At 42.5% G+C, this 12,990-nt stretch overlaps 2 protein-coding genes across 7 annotated transcripts in view; one reads left to right on the top strand and one right to left on the bottom strand.

Annotated features, from left to right (window-relative positions):
• Window positions 1-4,525: 4,525 nt before the first annotated feature.
• LOC120740424 (insulinoma-associated protein 2) lies at window positions 4,526-7,868 on the top strand. The gene has a single exon (XM_040042815.1). It carries the CDS (start codon window positions 4,576-4,578, stop codon window positions 6,688-6,690), a length of 2,115 nt encoding a protein of 704 aa, XP_039898749.1. The 5' UTR covers window positions 4,526-4,575; the 3' UTR covers window positions 6,691-7,868.
• Window positions 7,765-12,990, bottom strand: part of ralgapa1 (Ral GTPase activating protein catalytic subunit alpha 1) — a 72,052-nt gene continuing 66,826 nt past the window's right edge. For 5 of the 6 annotated variants that reach the window (XM_040042791.1, XM_040042794.1, XM_040042792.1 and 2 more), the window contains one exon: window positions 7,765-10,217. In XM_040042791.1, the coding sequence (XP_039898725.1) occupies window positions 10,072-10,217 (146 nt within the window). In that variant the 3' untranslated portion in view covers window positions 7,765-10,071. Of the gene's footprint in view, window positions 10,218-12,887; window positions 12,921-12,990 lie in introns of all 6 variants that reach the window. The other variant, XM_040042793.1, reaches the window with a different exon arrangement.

The following is a 12,990-nucleotide window of genomic DNA, read 5'->3' as shown; positions in this document are numbered from 1 at the left end:
GTGACCTTTGTTACTTGGTCCCAGCTCTCTGCAGGTCATTCACCAGGTCCCCCCGTGTGGTTCTGGGATCTTTGCCCACCGTCTCATGATCATTTTGACCCCACGGGATGAGATTCGTGGAGCCCCAGATCGAGGGAGATATCAGTGGTCTTGTATGTCTTCCATTTTCTGATGATTGCCTCCACAGTGATTTTTTTCACACACACTGGCCTCTCGAGAAGATCTGACATGGAGGATATGGGCCAAAATACCTAGCTACTGTTTGCTGTGTGCACAAACCTGGTAAATACCTATAGTACACGTTTGACCTCTGTTATTGGCCAACAAAGTTCTGTTCCAAAAGTATTGAGTTGGTATTTTTTTTTGTTGACCAAATACTTATTTTCCACCCTGATTTACGAATAAATTCTTTACAAATCCTACCATGTGGATTCATGGATTTTTTTTTTTTTCACATTCTGTCTCTCACAGTTGAAGTGTACCTCTGGTGCAAATTACTGACCTCTGTCATCATTTTAGGTGGGGGAACTTGCACAATCGGTGGCTGACTAAATACTTTTTTGCCCCACTGTAGTATCTCGCTAAAGCTTCAGGAAATGTTCTGTAAAGGCTCCCTGAGGGTCTTCTGAAAGTTTAAATAATAATCTTCAAGTTCCTTTAACGGTTTCACCAAAAACTCCCTCTTAAATTATTCTTTAAAGTTTTTTTGTTTTGTTTTTTTAACACTGAGAACTCCTTCATGTATTGCACACTGTGGGATGATTGCCCACTTTTTAAAAAGCATTTGACATTATAGATCACAGATCATTAATGGAGAACATAGAGAAATACAACATTAGAGAATTATCACACTAAAAAGTTACACTGACCATGGATATCAATATGTACAAATAAATACTCGTAAATCCAACCTCCTGAAGGGTGTTTTTTGGGGGTTATAAAAGGTTCAGTGTTGGGCTCTGTATGTATATTGTATGTAAAATAAGAAATAAAAATGTATTTTATTTACTAAAATATTGTTCCAGTACATCTGATTTTTCAGGGCCACAAAAAAGCCAGTTTAATTACTTTATATACCTTTAGAATCATAGATTATTTCTTAGATTTTATATTATAAATCCGTATTTGAATTTTTTTAAATAAAACTTTCATAGAATTGTAGTGGAGTAAATGCTCTGCCCCTCTTTAGACTCCATGGAGTGAAGTTTACAAGAAATCTACCAGATTTAAAGATCTAGCACTTTATCAGCAGACAGACAGCTTTTATTTCAGCTTCTTCTTAATTTAGATATAAAACAAACAAACTATGAACAGAAGCAGCCAAAACATAATTTTTCTTTAGATTTAAACTATGGTGAAGGAATTTTATTGGCATTTTAATGTGAAAACACCAAATGTAATAAAACACTACTTAAGAGTTAGAGAGTTAATGAACCAATAGGTGGAAACATGAGCCCTGAACCTTGTTTGCTGATGACACTAGTTTCTATCTCTCTGGAAAGAGTTTGGAAGTTCTCAATACAGAGCAAAGTTTTGAGGAAATAATTTAATATTAATAATTAAATAGTAATATTAATAATAATTTGTATATTAATATATTAGGTATCATTAGGAACTAGTAGATGTTCTGGCGTACTAAAAATTAGACCCTAGAGTAGTACACTACTGTGCAAAAGTGTTGAGTCACTCCTCATTTCTTTGTGTTTTGCTTCCAAAGAGCCAGGCTTGCAGATTTGTTCTTAACTGGTCTTGAGCAAACGTTCTCCAGGGTTTCTGGGTTTCTTTTTCACTCACTTTCAGTCCAGTACTAATGCATGACCATTTCCAGATGAATGTTTTGTTGCGTGTTAGGCCCCTTAGCACTGACTTGGTATCTCTTGGTATTTTGTGCGGTGTGTGCTTCATAAAACTGAGAAAACTGGACAAGTGAAAGATAAAAGAAGTAGTTTCAGGCCTAAAAATCTATCTACAGCAGATAAATATTATCTGAAAGTCGTGTCCTTAAAAAAATTAAAAAATCCAGCCAAGACCTGACACGGGACTTGAGAGATGCATCTGATCCTTCAGTTGTTCAATGAAACCTCATCAGAAATGGTCTCAGTGGTAGGGGTGACAAGAACCCATTCTTGAAGAAGGGAAACAGGGAGAAAGGACTCAGGTATGCACATTACAAAAGAACTGGATTGAAATGTGAATACATATTATAGAGTGATGAATCCAAATTTGAAAATTTTAGTTCAAATCACTGATATGTTTAATTGTATTTATTGTCAGTATGTACGGAGAAGGTCAGGAGAGAAGTACAACAGTGAGTGTCTACAGCTGCCTGTGAACACGGTGGAGGCTGTGTCATGGTGTAGGAGATTTTCTAAACTGATAGAATTATGAATCCATAAAAGATTTTGATCCACCATGAGATACCATCTGAAAACCATCTTACAATGGTTTAAATGTTCAATGTGACAACGGTCCCAAACTCACTGCCAATGCAATAAAAGGGTACCTGGAAAAACACACGACGGGACACTATCAGTCATGGATCGGCCTCTGCAGCACCCGGACATTAACATAATTGAAAATGTTGGATCATCTAAATGGAGCCAACACCCAAAGAAGAGCTTTGATGGTCCATAGAGAAGCCTGGAGAACTATTCTTGAAGACTCTTCAAAGAAATTACAAGAAAGCTGCTTGACAGAGTTCAGATTGTGCTAAAGAATAATGGCTGGCTTTCATTGTACAAAGTGTATTGCCATGTTTGTTTTCATCTATTTCCCATTTTCCTAGCAAATTTTAAAGGAATAATGGGTAAAGAAGACTTTGCACAGTACTGTAGAATGTGAGCTTTCATTTATAGAAAGGGAGATCATATTGGGTTAGCTTCTGATTTTTGGATGGCAAGAAGAGAAATAGAAATGAAGACGACACAGATCATCGCTGGCTGAAAGTCAGTGCTGTGAGGTGAAGGGATGTTGAAGCGGAAATGTGAAATTGGCAAAAATTGCCTCTGGCTATGTTATTTATTCAAGTCAGCCTGTAAAAGGAAGAGAGGAAATGAACATTAGGACATTTAATTATATTTAAAAAATTGTACTGTCATTACAAGTGTTAAAAGTCTGAAAAGCAGGAAAGCAGGAAAGTAAATCCTATTTAATCTTAATCGGGGATACAGCCCTTATCTGCTAATGTGGGCACTGACTTTAAAAGGTGAAGTTTGGCTCCCGCTACTCTGACTTTAGGGGTCTCCTGATCTTCCTGACTAAGTTACCTTTTAAGAAGACAAATTTATCCCCTGAGGTAATCCAGACACTTTTCTTTTACTTAAAAAAGGTCTCGCTAGTGACCTACCTCACTCCAAGAACAGCCTTTTCAGAAGTTATAGGTTTTCTCATTATGCAGGAGGCATTCCATGGATCTTTTAACGTTGTGGCACCAGTTGTGGCACAGTATCTGATCATAAATAAATGCAGTGCAGAAAAAAATGGCATAGGAAACACTGAGCACATGTTTTGCAGTATTATGTACTGTAAGTGGTGCTTCATAAGAGTTACAGTGGCCACCCTAAAATGTCCAACGGGGATCTTTAAAATTTATACAGAAATACTTTTTTCTGTCTATCATACCTGTTCTGTTACCTATAAAACATTCTTTTATCATTATATATGTTGTTTATGCAAAGAGTTAAAAACACAATTGATACTGCAAAAAATAAATACAACTGAAGGTAGGTTTATATTAATTATTTATTACAGTATCATCAGTACCAAATTATAGATGAAGTGGTGACGTCGTAATGTTTTAATCAATAACTACTTAGAGTGAAGTCATCATGGTTGGGCTGTTTTTACTTTGAAACAGAAGTCTGAAGAAAATCTGAGTAAACATCTTGTTTGAAGACAAGTAATACTTCAAATATTTGTGCAGAACCACTCAAAATATCCCAATTACTGATACCTAATTATGAAACAGTTACACAGGAATTACAATAAAAATCAAAGCCTATATTTTAAAACAAAAACATGCATATATATATCCACTCCAGAGGATAAAAAACTAATAAGGACATTGCTTTCTATAGAGCTGCAGCCAATGATTGTTTTAATTGTGGATGGATTTGTTTATTATTTTGTGACTGTTTATGGAAACAAAACAATAAGATTCAATTAGAGCTTTCAGTTTAGAGTAATTTGGTTTACTGCTGTTTAAAAAAAAATTACTACAATTTAAATCAGTAATCAAAACCGTTTTACTGGAAATTTTGTGGCAGGAAACATTTATATGATTAAAACTAAACAGCGCAGATAAATATATTCAACACCTGAAGGTTAAACACACTTTAGCATTTAACCATACTTAGACTCTACTTAAGTTATAGTAGGCTACAGAAATTTTAGCATAAAAAACATTTAAAGTACTTAAAATCATGCCTCATGGGGCAGGTGCCACCCTGTGCCACCTCCACCTGGACACGCCCCTGCCTGGCACTATTTTTTTTCTTCGCTGTTGTGCTTTTATAATTTTTAGTCTAATGTTGAATTTCAGCATTCAGTCAAAGCTATCGGTGTCCGTGAGGCTGGATGGAAAAAAATGTTAACGCGGATAGGCTGCTCTCTTTCTCTCTCTCTCGTTCACTCATCATACCTGCGCGCGCCCCCCTCTCTCTCTGTTTCCGCCACTTCAAAGCTCTACTTGAAAGTGGGCTCGAGACAAGAGTTGTTGTCCTTTCCGCTGTGCTTGTGCCACGCGCTGTCATCGCCACAATGCCTCGAGGATTCTTGGTGAAGAGACACCGGCGAGGCTCGGCGTCATACCGGTCACGGAGCAACAACAACAACCCGGAGAGTGACCGGAACGGCGGCGGCGGGGGGCACAGCTGTGAAGCGACCGGAGCAGAGAGCCACGTGCTCAGTGTTTTCCCGTTTCAGCGGCAGGACGGAGAGTTCCCAGTGTCCCGCGAGGACTCCGCTGGTGTCAGGGAGGCGTGGAGCCCGCACGTGGAGTCCGCTCTGGAGGCAGAGGCGGACCGGCGCGCGCAGTTACCTGAGAGCGAGTTGGACGCTTTGAGCCCCGACGGTGACTTCTCTTGCTTCTTCCCGCCGCCGCCTCCGCCACTCACCGACTCCTGCAGCCCCGTTAAACCGGTTGGCACGAGACTTCTTGAGCAGCGAGAGGAAGGAGAAAAACAGCTGCTGTTCACGGGCAGGTGTCTGCCGTCCTCCCCAGTACCCGACCTGCCGGACCTGCCGTTCCTGGTCAGCTCCACGCCGACCTCGGTGTCCGCCTCCATCGAGAGGATCCTCGCGAGCAGCAGCCGCCACCACGCGCCGTCCTACGGTCACGGTGACAAGTATGACCCTCCCCACGTGCACCTGTTCCCGCATCTCACCGTGATGAGCCAGGAAGCGGCGAGGAAACGCTCGTTCCTCGAGCCGAGCAGCAGCAGACACAGCAAACAGTCTGCGTGCAGCAACCCCACGAAAAAACCCAAAGTGAACCGGAAGCTGAACTTCGAGGACGAGGTCACGACCTCCCCGGTTCTGGGTCTGCGCATCAAGAAGGAGAGCCCCGAGCTGCGGAGGCACCGGGAGAAGTCGTCCGGCCCCGGCGGGAATCAGCCGCTGGGGGAGTTCATCTGCCAGCTGTGCAAAGAGGAGTACCCCGACCCCTTCTCCCTTGCGCAGCACAAGTGCTCCCGCATAGTGCGTGTGGAGTACCGGTGCCCCGAGTGCGACAAGGTCTTCAGCTGCCCGGCCAACTTGGCCTCTCACCGCCGCTGGCACAAGCCGCGCCCGGTGAGCAGCCCGGCAGGTGAGACCCCGACCCCCAACAAGAACCTTTCGCTCAAAGAGGCACGAGGGCTCGCTCAGCACGAGAGGCCGCCGGTGGAGTTGGAGGGCAAGGAGAACGAGCTGCTGCGCGTGAACACCAATCAGCACCACGCGGCGCTGGACAACTCCCGCATGAGGCGCGAGCAGTCTCTGCTGCTGCTCCACGCGCGGTCCCGGGACAGCCCAGACGGCGACGGCCTCGCGCCTCCCCGCTACGACTCCTCTTCGCGTTACCGGAACCCGGCCGAGAGCTGCCTGGACCTGCAGCCGCAGGTGAGAGCCGCGGACAGCCCGCCGTCCAGTCTCCTCGTGCTGAACCCAGAGGAGCGCGCGGACCTGCCCCAGCAGCAGCTTCCGCCTCTGCCGTTTGTTCAGTCGTTACCGGAGGAGGAGGTGTACGAGTGCCGGTATTGTGGGAAGAAGTTCCGGCGGCAGGCTTACCTGAAGAAACACCTGGCCGCGCACGAGATGACATCGCGAGCGTCTCCGCCCGCTGCATCTTACGGCCAAGCGCGCGAGCCCAGTTCCGGACAGAGCCAGGTGTGCCTTTGTCACCTGTGCGGCGCGCGCTTCCCGTCGGTCGAAATCAGGGACAAGCACCGGCTGTGGCACGCGATGAGGGACGAGCTGATGGCGGAGACTCTGGGAGGAGGACGCAGAGGGGACGTTTTCCACGCGCACAGAGAGGAGAGCGGTGGCGGGGAGTGCGACCACCAGCAGCAGCAGGAGCAGCAACAGATCTTCACGTGCAAACACTGCCCCTCCACTTTCTTCAGCTCCCCGGGACTCACGAGACACATCAACAAGTCTCACCCCACCGAGAACCGGCAGGTGATGCTGCTGCAGATGACCGTGCGGCCGTGAGTCGCGCGCAAAACTGTGGTTTGGAAAAGAGGGGAAAAACGTTTATTTATCAAGAAGTCCTTTCAGAAGCAAGTCTCGCCACTTGGTAGCCATCTTGGTAACACCTCCGGGCACTTATTTTAAAATATTGAATGAATTTTAATGGTCACCTGGACACAAAAACTGCTCGTAGATACTAAAATCTGATAAAATAACATCTCAAAATGTCTTTTTTTTTCTCCCACAAAGCTATCAATCTACCACAAACCTCTGATTGTTTCTTCTCTGGGTGCTTAAATAACACATTTATAGTTCTGCTGTAGTATATTTGGACTATATGCTACACCCTGAGTGAGTAAAAGATGCTGAAGATGACCTGTAACTGTCCAAGGTGCTGAAACCCTGCCTGGAAACTGGCTTCTACACAACCATCCTAGCTCGCTTTTCCTTAAAGGGAAAAGGGGATATTTTAACTTACCGGACAAAACAAATAATCCAGAATAATGTTAACCGATTAAATTATTTCTTCTTATTACTTACAGTTCAGCTTCTCTTGCAAATAACCTGGCACTAAAGCTCATTAATGCCACCACCAGAGTGAGTAAAACGGGCCCAACAGCCAGTCATTTTGAACTTGGCATTTGTTTTTATGTTCACTGAAGCTTAGGAGTGTAACCATAATGGGTGATCTTCCTCCTTCTCATCCTAAAAAACTAAATTTTCAAACCACAAATGTACAGAGATCAATGAATAAGAGTAAAGAGAAAACAATCAGACCTTTTATAATAAACATGCTCATTAATTTCTCAGCTATAAAATATTTTCATACAGAAATGAAACAGTTAATGTTATACTGCTATTAAAAAAAGGTCTTTTGTCTTTGATTATTCATGTTGAGATATTTGCGAAATGCCTTTATGATGCTAAAAATGTAACGTGTGGTTCTATGAAGACTGTATGGTCCTATTTTGATATGGCTGAATGTGAAACTAATGACACAATTGTGAATAAATGTGAGTAGAGTCCAATCAACACTGCGCTGTCAGCCTGCTGCTGTTATTGTTTTGAAGCTGATTAACCACACAACTCTGGCAGTTACTGGTACGAATTGTTTTATTGTCAAACTCCATCGTGGCACATCCATACGCTTGCCGTGTGGCCGGCGTTAACACATGTTCACACAGTTGACAGTTTGTGGAGTGTGTGCGCAGTCAAAGCATGCAGTGTGTGTAATCAGTAGTATCCATCAGGTGGGGGATTTACACTGTTTCTCCTCTTCAGATGAAGAGTGACGCTGATATGACTTATTCATGCTCTTTGGGTGGAAACTAGTTGTAGGGGACAAAAAAAGAACAGTATGTACAACCCGTGGATCTTTAAAGCAGCATCTGAACGCTAATCCACTAGGGCGCGTAAACATGGTGCCGTCGTGTGGTTTTGGTGCTGGGACGGAGTTTGGGGTGTGAACTGAGCAGGCTCGGTGACCTCTAGTATACATACACACATATATACACGCAGCATGTAGAGATCAGGGTGCAGTGGGGCCTCTCAACCATTCAATGGTGCTTTGACCTCAGTGACAAAAGTAACAAGAGTAAATAATTTAAAGGGAAGACTCAAACCTCAGCTGACTTCAAGTAAGTGCACATGAATCTGATCTCCTCCTTTTTAAATATTAAGTTTGAAATAAAAGAAAATTGTTACACAATCCCTTTAATCTATAGAGTATATGGCTGAAACAAACAGTAACAAAACTTTCACCAGTAACAGACACGGGAAGAGCGTTCGTTTAACCTTTTTTCCTCTAAACTCACAGAAAGAGAAACTGAAAATGTTAAATACATTTAAAAAAAAAAAAAGTGGTAGTGTTGTGACTGCATGCTGATGCCCCCTCCCTCAATGACACCTCTTTTTCTTCCCCTTCTTTGGCGGTGATTCTCTCATTTTTGTATTTCCCCCCCAACCCTGAAAACTGCCTACAAAACACTGAAAATGAAGCACTAAACCAACTCTTAGTGGACTTTTGTGGACCCAGATCCCAACACGCTGAAGTGTTTTAAATACCAGTCCCCTTTCCCCCCCACCCACCAGCCTTTTACAGTAATTCATGAGAATGATGATTCCCTCCATACAGATTTACAAGCTCCATCACGGGAAGAACAACGTAGAATGAATTTAAATTCCTGGACGATGAAGAGCAAGCTGGTTATGAAAGCTTGAAATCTTGTAGCGCTAACCTACTTTTTGTTTTGTTTTCTAGCAAGTCTGCGGTTTGGATTTCAACCACAGTTTGGCTTTGGCAGCTATAACCGTATTTACACACGCACAACAAGCTTCCTTACACTGTACACATTCTTATAGATATTCATATATCTACTATGTATATATATATATATTTATACTCATATAGATATACAACATATACTCGAGGGAACAAAGAAAGAAAAAGCTGTGGTTCTTTGCCTCAGATGAAGGACTGACTAAAAATACAGTAACATTCCTGTTCGGGTCAAAACTCAGTTTACAGTCAATTAAAAGAAAAAACCCCAACATGTTAATATTAATATCAGTGCTCGTGTTACAGCATCAGAAGAAAACAAAATGATATATGCAAGTGCCTCCTCTTCCATCGGTCGGTCCTGTTAATGATCATCAGAGGAAGTTCAGACTTTTATTCTGGATTCAAACACGGAGAACGTTTTTTTTATTTTGGCTTGAGAAACTAACTTTCTTTATCATTTCAGGTCTGTGCTGCGCACAAAAAAAAATATTAAAAAATGACTTATCGCTTTCTTTACAGCACACACACACACACACACACACACACACACACACACACACACACACAGATTCCTTACAGGAACACTCGGCACATGACGCGGCACACTGACACTTTTCTTCTTTGCAGTCCTGCTCACACCGACTGGCATTGTGTGCACTTTCTAACATGGCACAGGCTGTTATGAACTAATACTGCACTGCTAATTTTACTACTCAACATGCTGCAACACGGGTTTGACTTGTCTCTCTGTGTGTGTGGGTTTTTTTTTCCCCAAGCAAAGCTGCAGATATACAGAGCAGCATCTGTGAGTATTTTTCAAAATAAAACTTACAGTATTGCCCATAGAATACTTTTATATATATTTAGTACAAGAGAACACGTGTGCCCATTAAAGCCCAGGGTCCAACCAGAAATGCAACATGCTGGGATGAATCAGCGCCTACTCAAGAGTTTATATTAATTTGCCTACATACCTAATTTTGTGTGCTTTGTAAACGGACCAATTTAAAATGGCTTGTTTTTGAGGATCCTGATACCTCTGATTGGCTGATATGAAAGCTTTTTGTTTCCTAATGTGATATCAAGTGTGAGTTCTGGCTGAGTCCTGCAGTTTGGGGATTTCAGGTCTTATTGGCTGATCCGGAGGAGCGTCGCAGCTTCATGGACATGCGGCTCTTGCTAGTCCGAGGAGACATGGGGGACGCCGTGTCGCTCCCGGCCTCCCCAAGAGCCGGACTTTCTCCCCGAAGAATCTCTAGGCAGGAGCCTGAAGAGGAAGAAGAGGAGGAGAAGGGGGGTTTGAGGGGAAGACGGGCGAGGTGAGGGGGTGGAGGTAAATAAGGAGAAAAAGGATGAAGGGACAACAATAAAATTATATTTCAGCCCACTGTGATCTACGAAGCCACACTGCACAGATTCCTACAGTCACAGAGGCAGGACAGTCAGATAAACATACACACAGCTAGAGACAGGAACCTGATAAAGCTCTATTTCCTTAAGTTAAAGGTTCCCCAAAACCACTAGACATGTGCATGACCTATACTTAATGTGAAACAGAAAAGTAATTATTTAAACCAACCAAAATTAAGTTAATCTGAGCTAAACTAAGCCTCACTGATAGGACATACTAACCCCTTTACCAGTGACTACAAAGACATTTTAAAGTTTTTCCTGCTTTGCAGCTGAACCTCTTATAGAACAGGTACCACCTCTATCAGGATAGCTTTGGATGATACAGTTTAAAGCAAGGCTGTCAAACTCATTTCACGTACAGCTCACTTTGATGTTAAGTGGGCTGGACGAGTGAAACTCACCATTGTGTCAGTGTAAAGACGTTTAGATAAACATTTAGTCCCTGAGACATCTTAATACAAGAAACAGAAGTGCAAATTAAATAGCAGGTCTCAGGTTTACTACATAATAAAGAAATGTTCCAACAGAACGACATCTGGGCTAAAACTGCAAAAAATAAATGTTTAAAATTGCAGAGAAACTTCTGGTAACTCCCTGCACAGACTGTCCTGTAATTTAAAGTATTTTAAAGTGCAATTTAAAGTTCACAATTTATTCACCATCTCTAGTGCATACCATTCACAGCTAGCATGAAGAACCTTCTGCTTAAGACCTTTCCCTTTAACCCTGAGCTGGTTAAAGCTGTCTAGTGGTTTCGGGACCATCAGATACATTGCACTATGCTCCTCTAATGAGTGGAAGTTAGGAGAGGATAAAGAAGGAAAGAGAGAAGGACAAAGAAATAAAGAAGGTATTGGAAGAGGAGCAGTTCAGGAGAGAGAAGAAAAAGAAAACTGAATAAAAACAGAAAAAAGAAAAAGCCACACGTGTAACAGAAAGGAGCAGAAAGACACATATGACAGACTTCACAAGCACATTTACAATACATACACAAAAATAATGAGTACACATACAACAGAGCATATTCACTTAATTTGTCCCATCCCTGTTACATTGAAAGTGCACAATTGAAAACACAGAAAACAGCGTTAGTCCAACATTCAAACAGCTTTTGTGCACATGTGCAAACCTATGCTTGGTTTACCACTTTTAACAGGGTGTCAGAGTGCATATTTTTGAGCAGCACTATGGCACTACATCATATCACAACCGGGAAGAGACAGCGCGAGAGGAGCATACAAAAAGGTTAGAGGTCAAGTTTCACCAGGTGAGCGTGACATCGAAGGTTAACAGAACGACCAAGTTACGGATCGAGTGGACAGACAGGAGAAAAGGACGTCTCACTTTCACCCAGCCTCGGAGAGCGATTTGCTATGACGTTCGTGTCGTGTTTGAGGAACATTTATCAGGATGCAGAGTGGGTACGTTAATAAATCAAGATGTTATTTTCATCCCGACAGCCAGTGAGTCAGACATCTCAAGAGGAAGACAAAATGTTTTGTCTTCTTGTGCCTGTGATGAGTGAAACTCACCTTTGCAGCAAAACTTTTAAAATTTGTAGATCGCTCTGTGGAAGTCCCATTCTCACCACTTGCAGCTGCCTGTGTTAAATCTTTAACCTGAAGTTCAGATGTAGAAGCTAAGGGGAGCTAAATCTACTGAATATAGCATGTGGTGAACATGGTGTGGATAAAAAGCACAAACGGTGTGCTCACTGGGTTCACAAGGGCTCACACCACAGTTCAGGTGGTCTGCAATGACTCCTCCTTTTCAGAAGTCTCAGGAAATCTGTGTTAGTTGCAAAAAATGGATGTAACCCATTTCTTGGGTTGCTTGGATGGTCTGTTAGTTCAACTATAACACAGCAGGCCCTTATATTTTTCACTTTAATGATCAACAATTATATAAAAGGTACCAATAGCATACAGATCCAGTCACCAGTGGGGGTAATTACCATTATTAACTGGGGAAATTACTTGTAGAGATCAGGCTGTGAACAAGCGCATTCCTGCTGGAAAGGCGTGCATTTTAGCACGGGAGTCTGCAGGGACTGACTGCAGCTTTTGGAAGCAGCTTAAAGTTTTAGTTTTAGCCCCAGAAAGTTGCTGCTTGGACAGAAAAGGACTTCAAGGAAAAGATAAACAACTAGCACTTAGATAAGGAGACCAACCTAAGAGACACTTTAAAATTTAAACCAGGCGATGGTTTTGTTTTTAAGAATAAATTAAAACTGGACTTATTTGTGTGTCTGACACTCAAGAATAAAAACAAGTGTGTTGCCCTCTTACTGCCTCTGATAATGATCCATAAAACAAAAGTCACACCAAACCACAAGTTGAAAGTGAGGCTTCCTTTTAAAGTGAAGGCAGCTGTTAACACATGCAGACCTGGTTAAACAGTCGAAAACACAGGAGGAAGAAGAAACGGAGAGATGGAGAAATCACAGGAGTGTAAAGGCTAGGCTGTAACGTCATTAGGAAGAGCCAGTCAGAACTGGGCGTGTCAATCATGTGACCAGGCTTACCTTTTTAGCTATAGGCAAGTGAGACAATACGATCTAAAGGAGGGGGGGAGGGGGACAAAAAGAAAATAAAATGGGTGGGAAAAATTGAAATAAAACAAAAGAA

The sequence above is a fragment of the Simochromis diagramma genome, unplaced genomic scaffold (genome assembly GCF_900408965.1).
Source record: "Simochromis diagramma unplaced genomic scaffold, fSimDia1.1 OVJJ01000304.1, whole genome shotgun sequence".
NCBI lineage: Eukaryota > Metazoa > Chordata > Actinopteri > Cichliformes > Cichlidae > Simochromis > Simochromis diagramma.
This window is presented reverse-complemented; position numbering and strand designations above follow the sequence as displayed.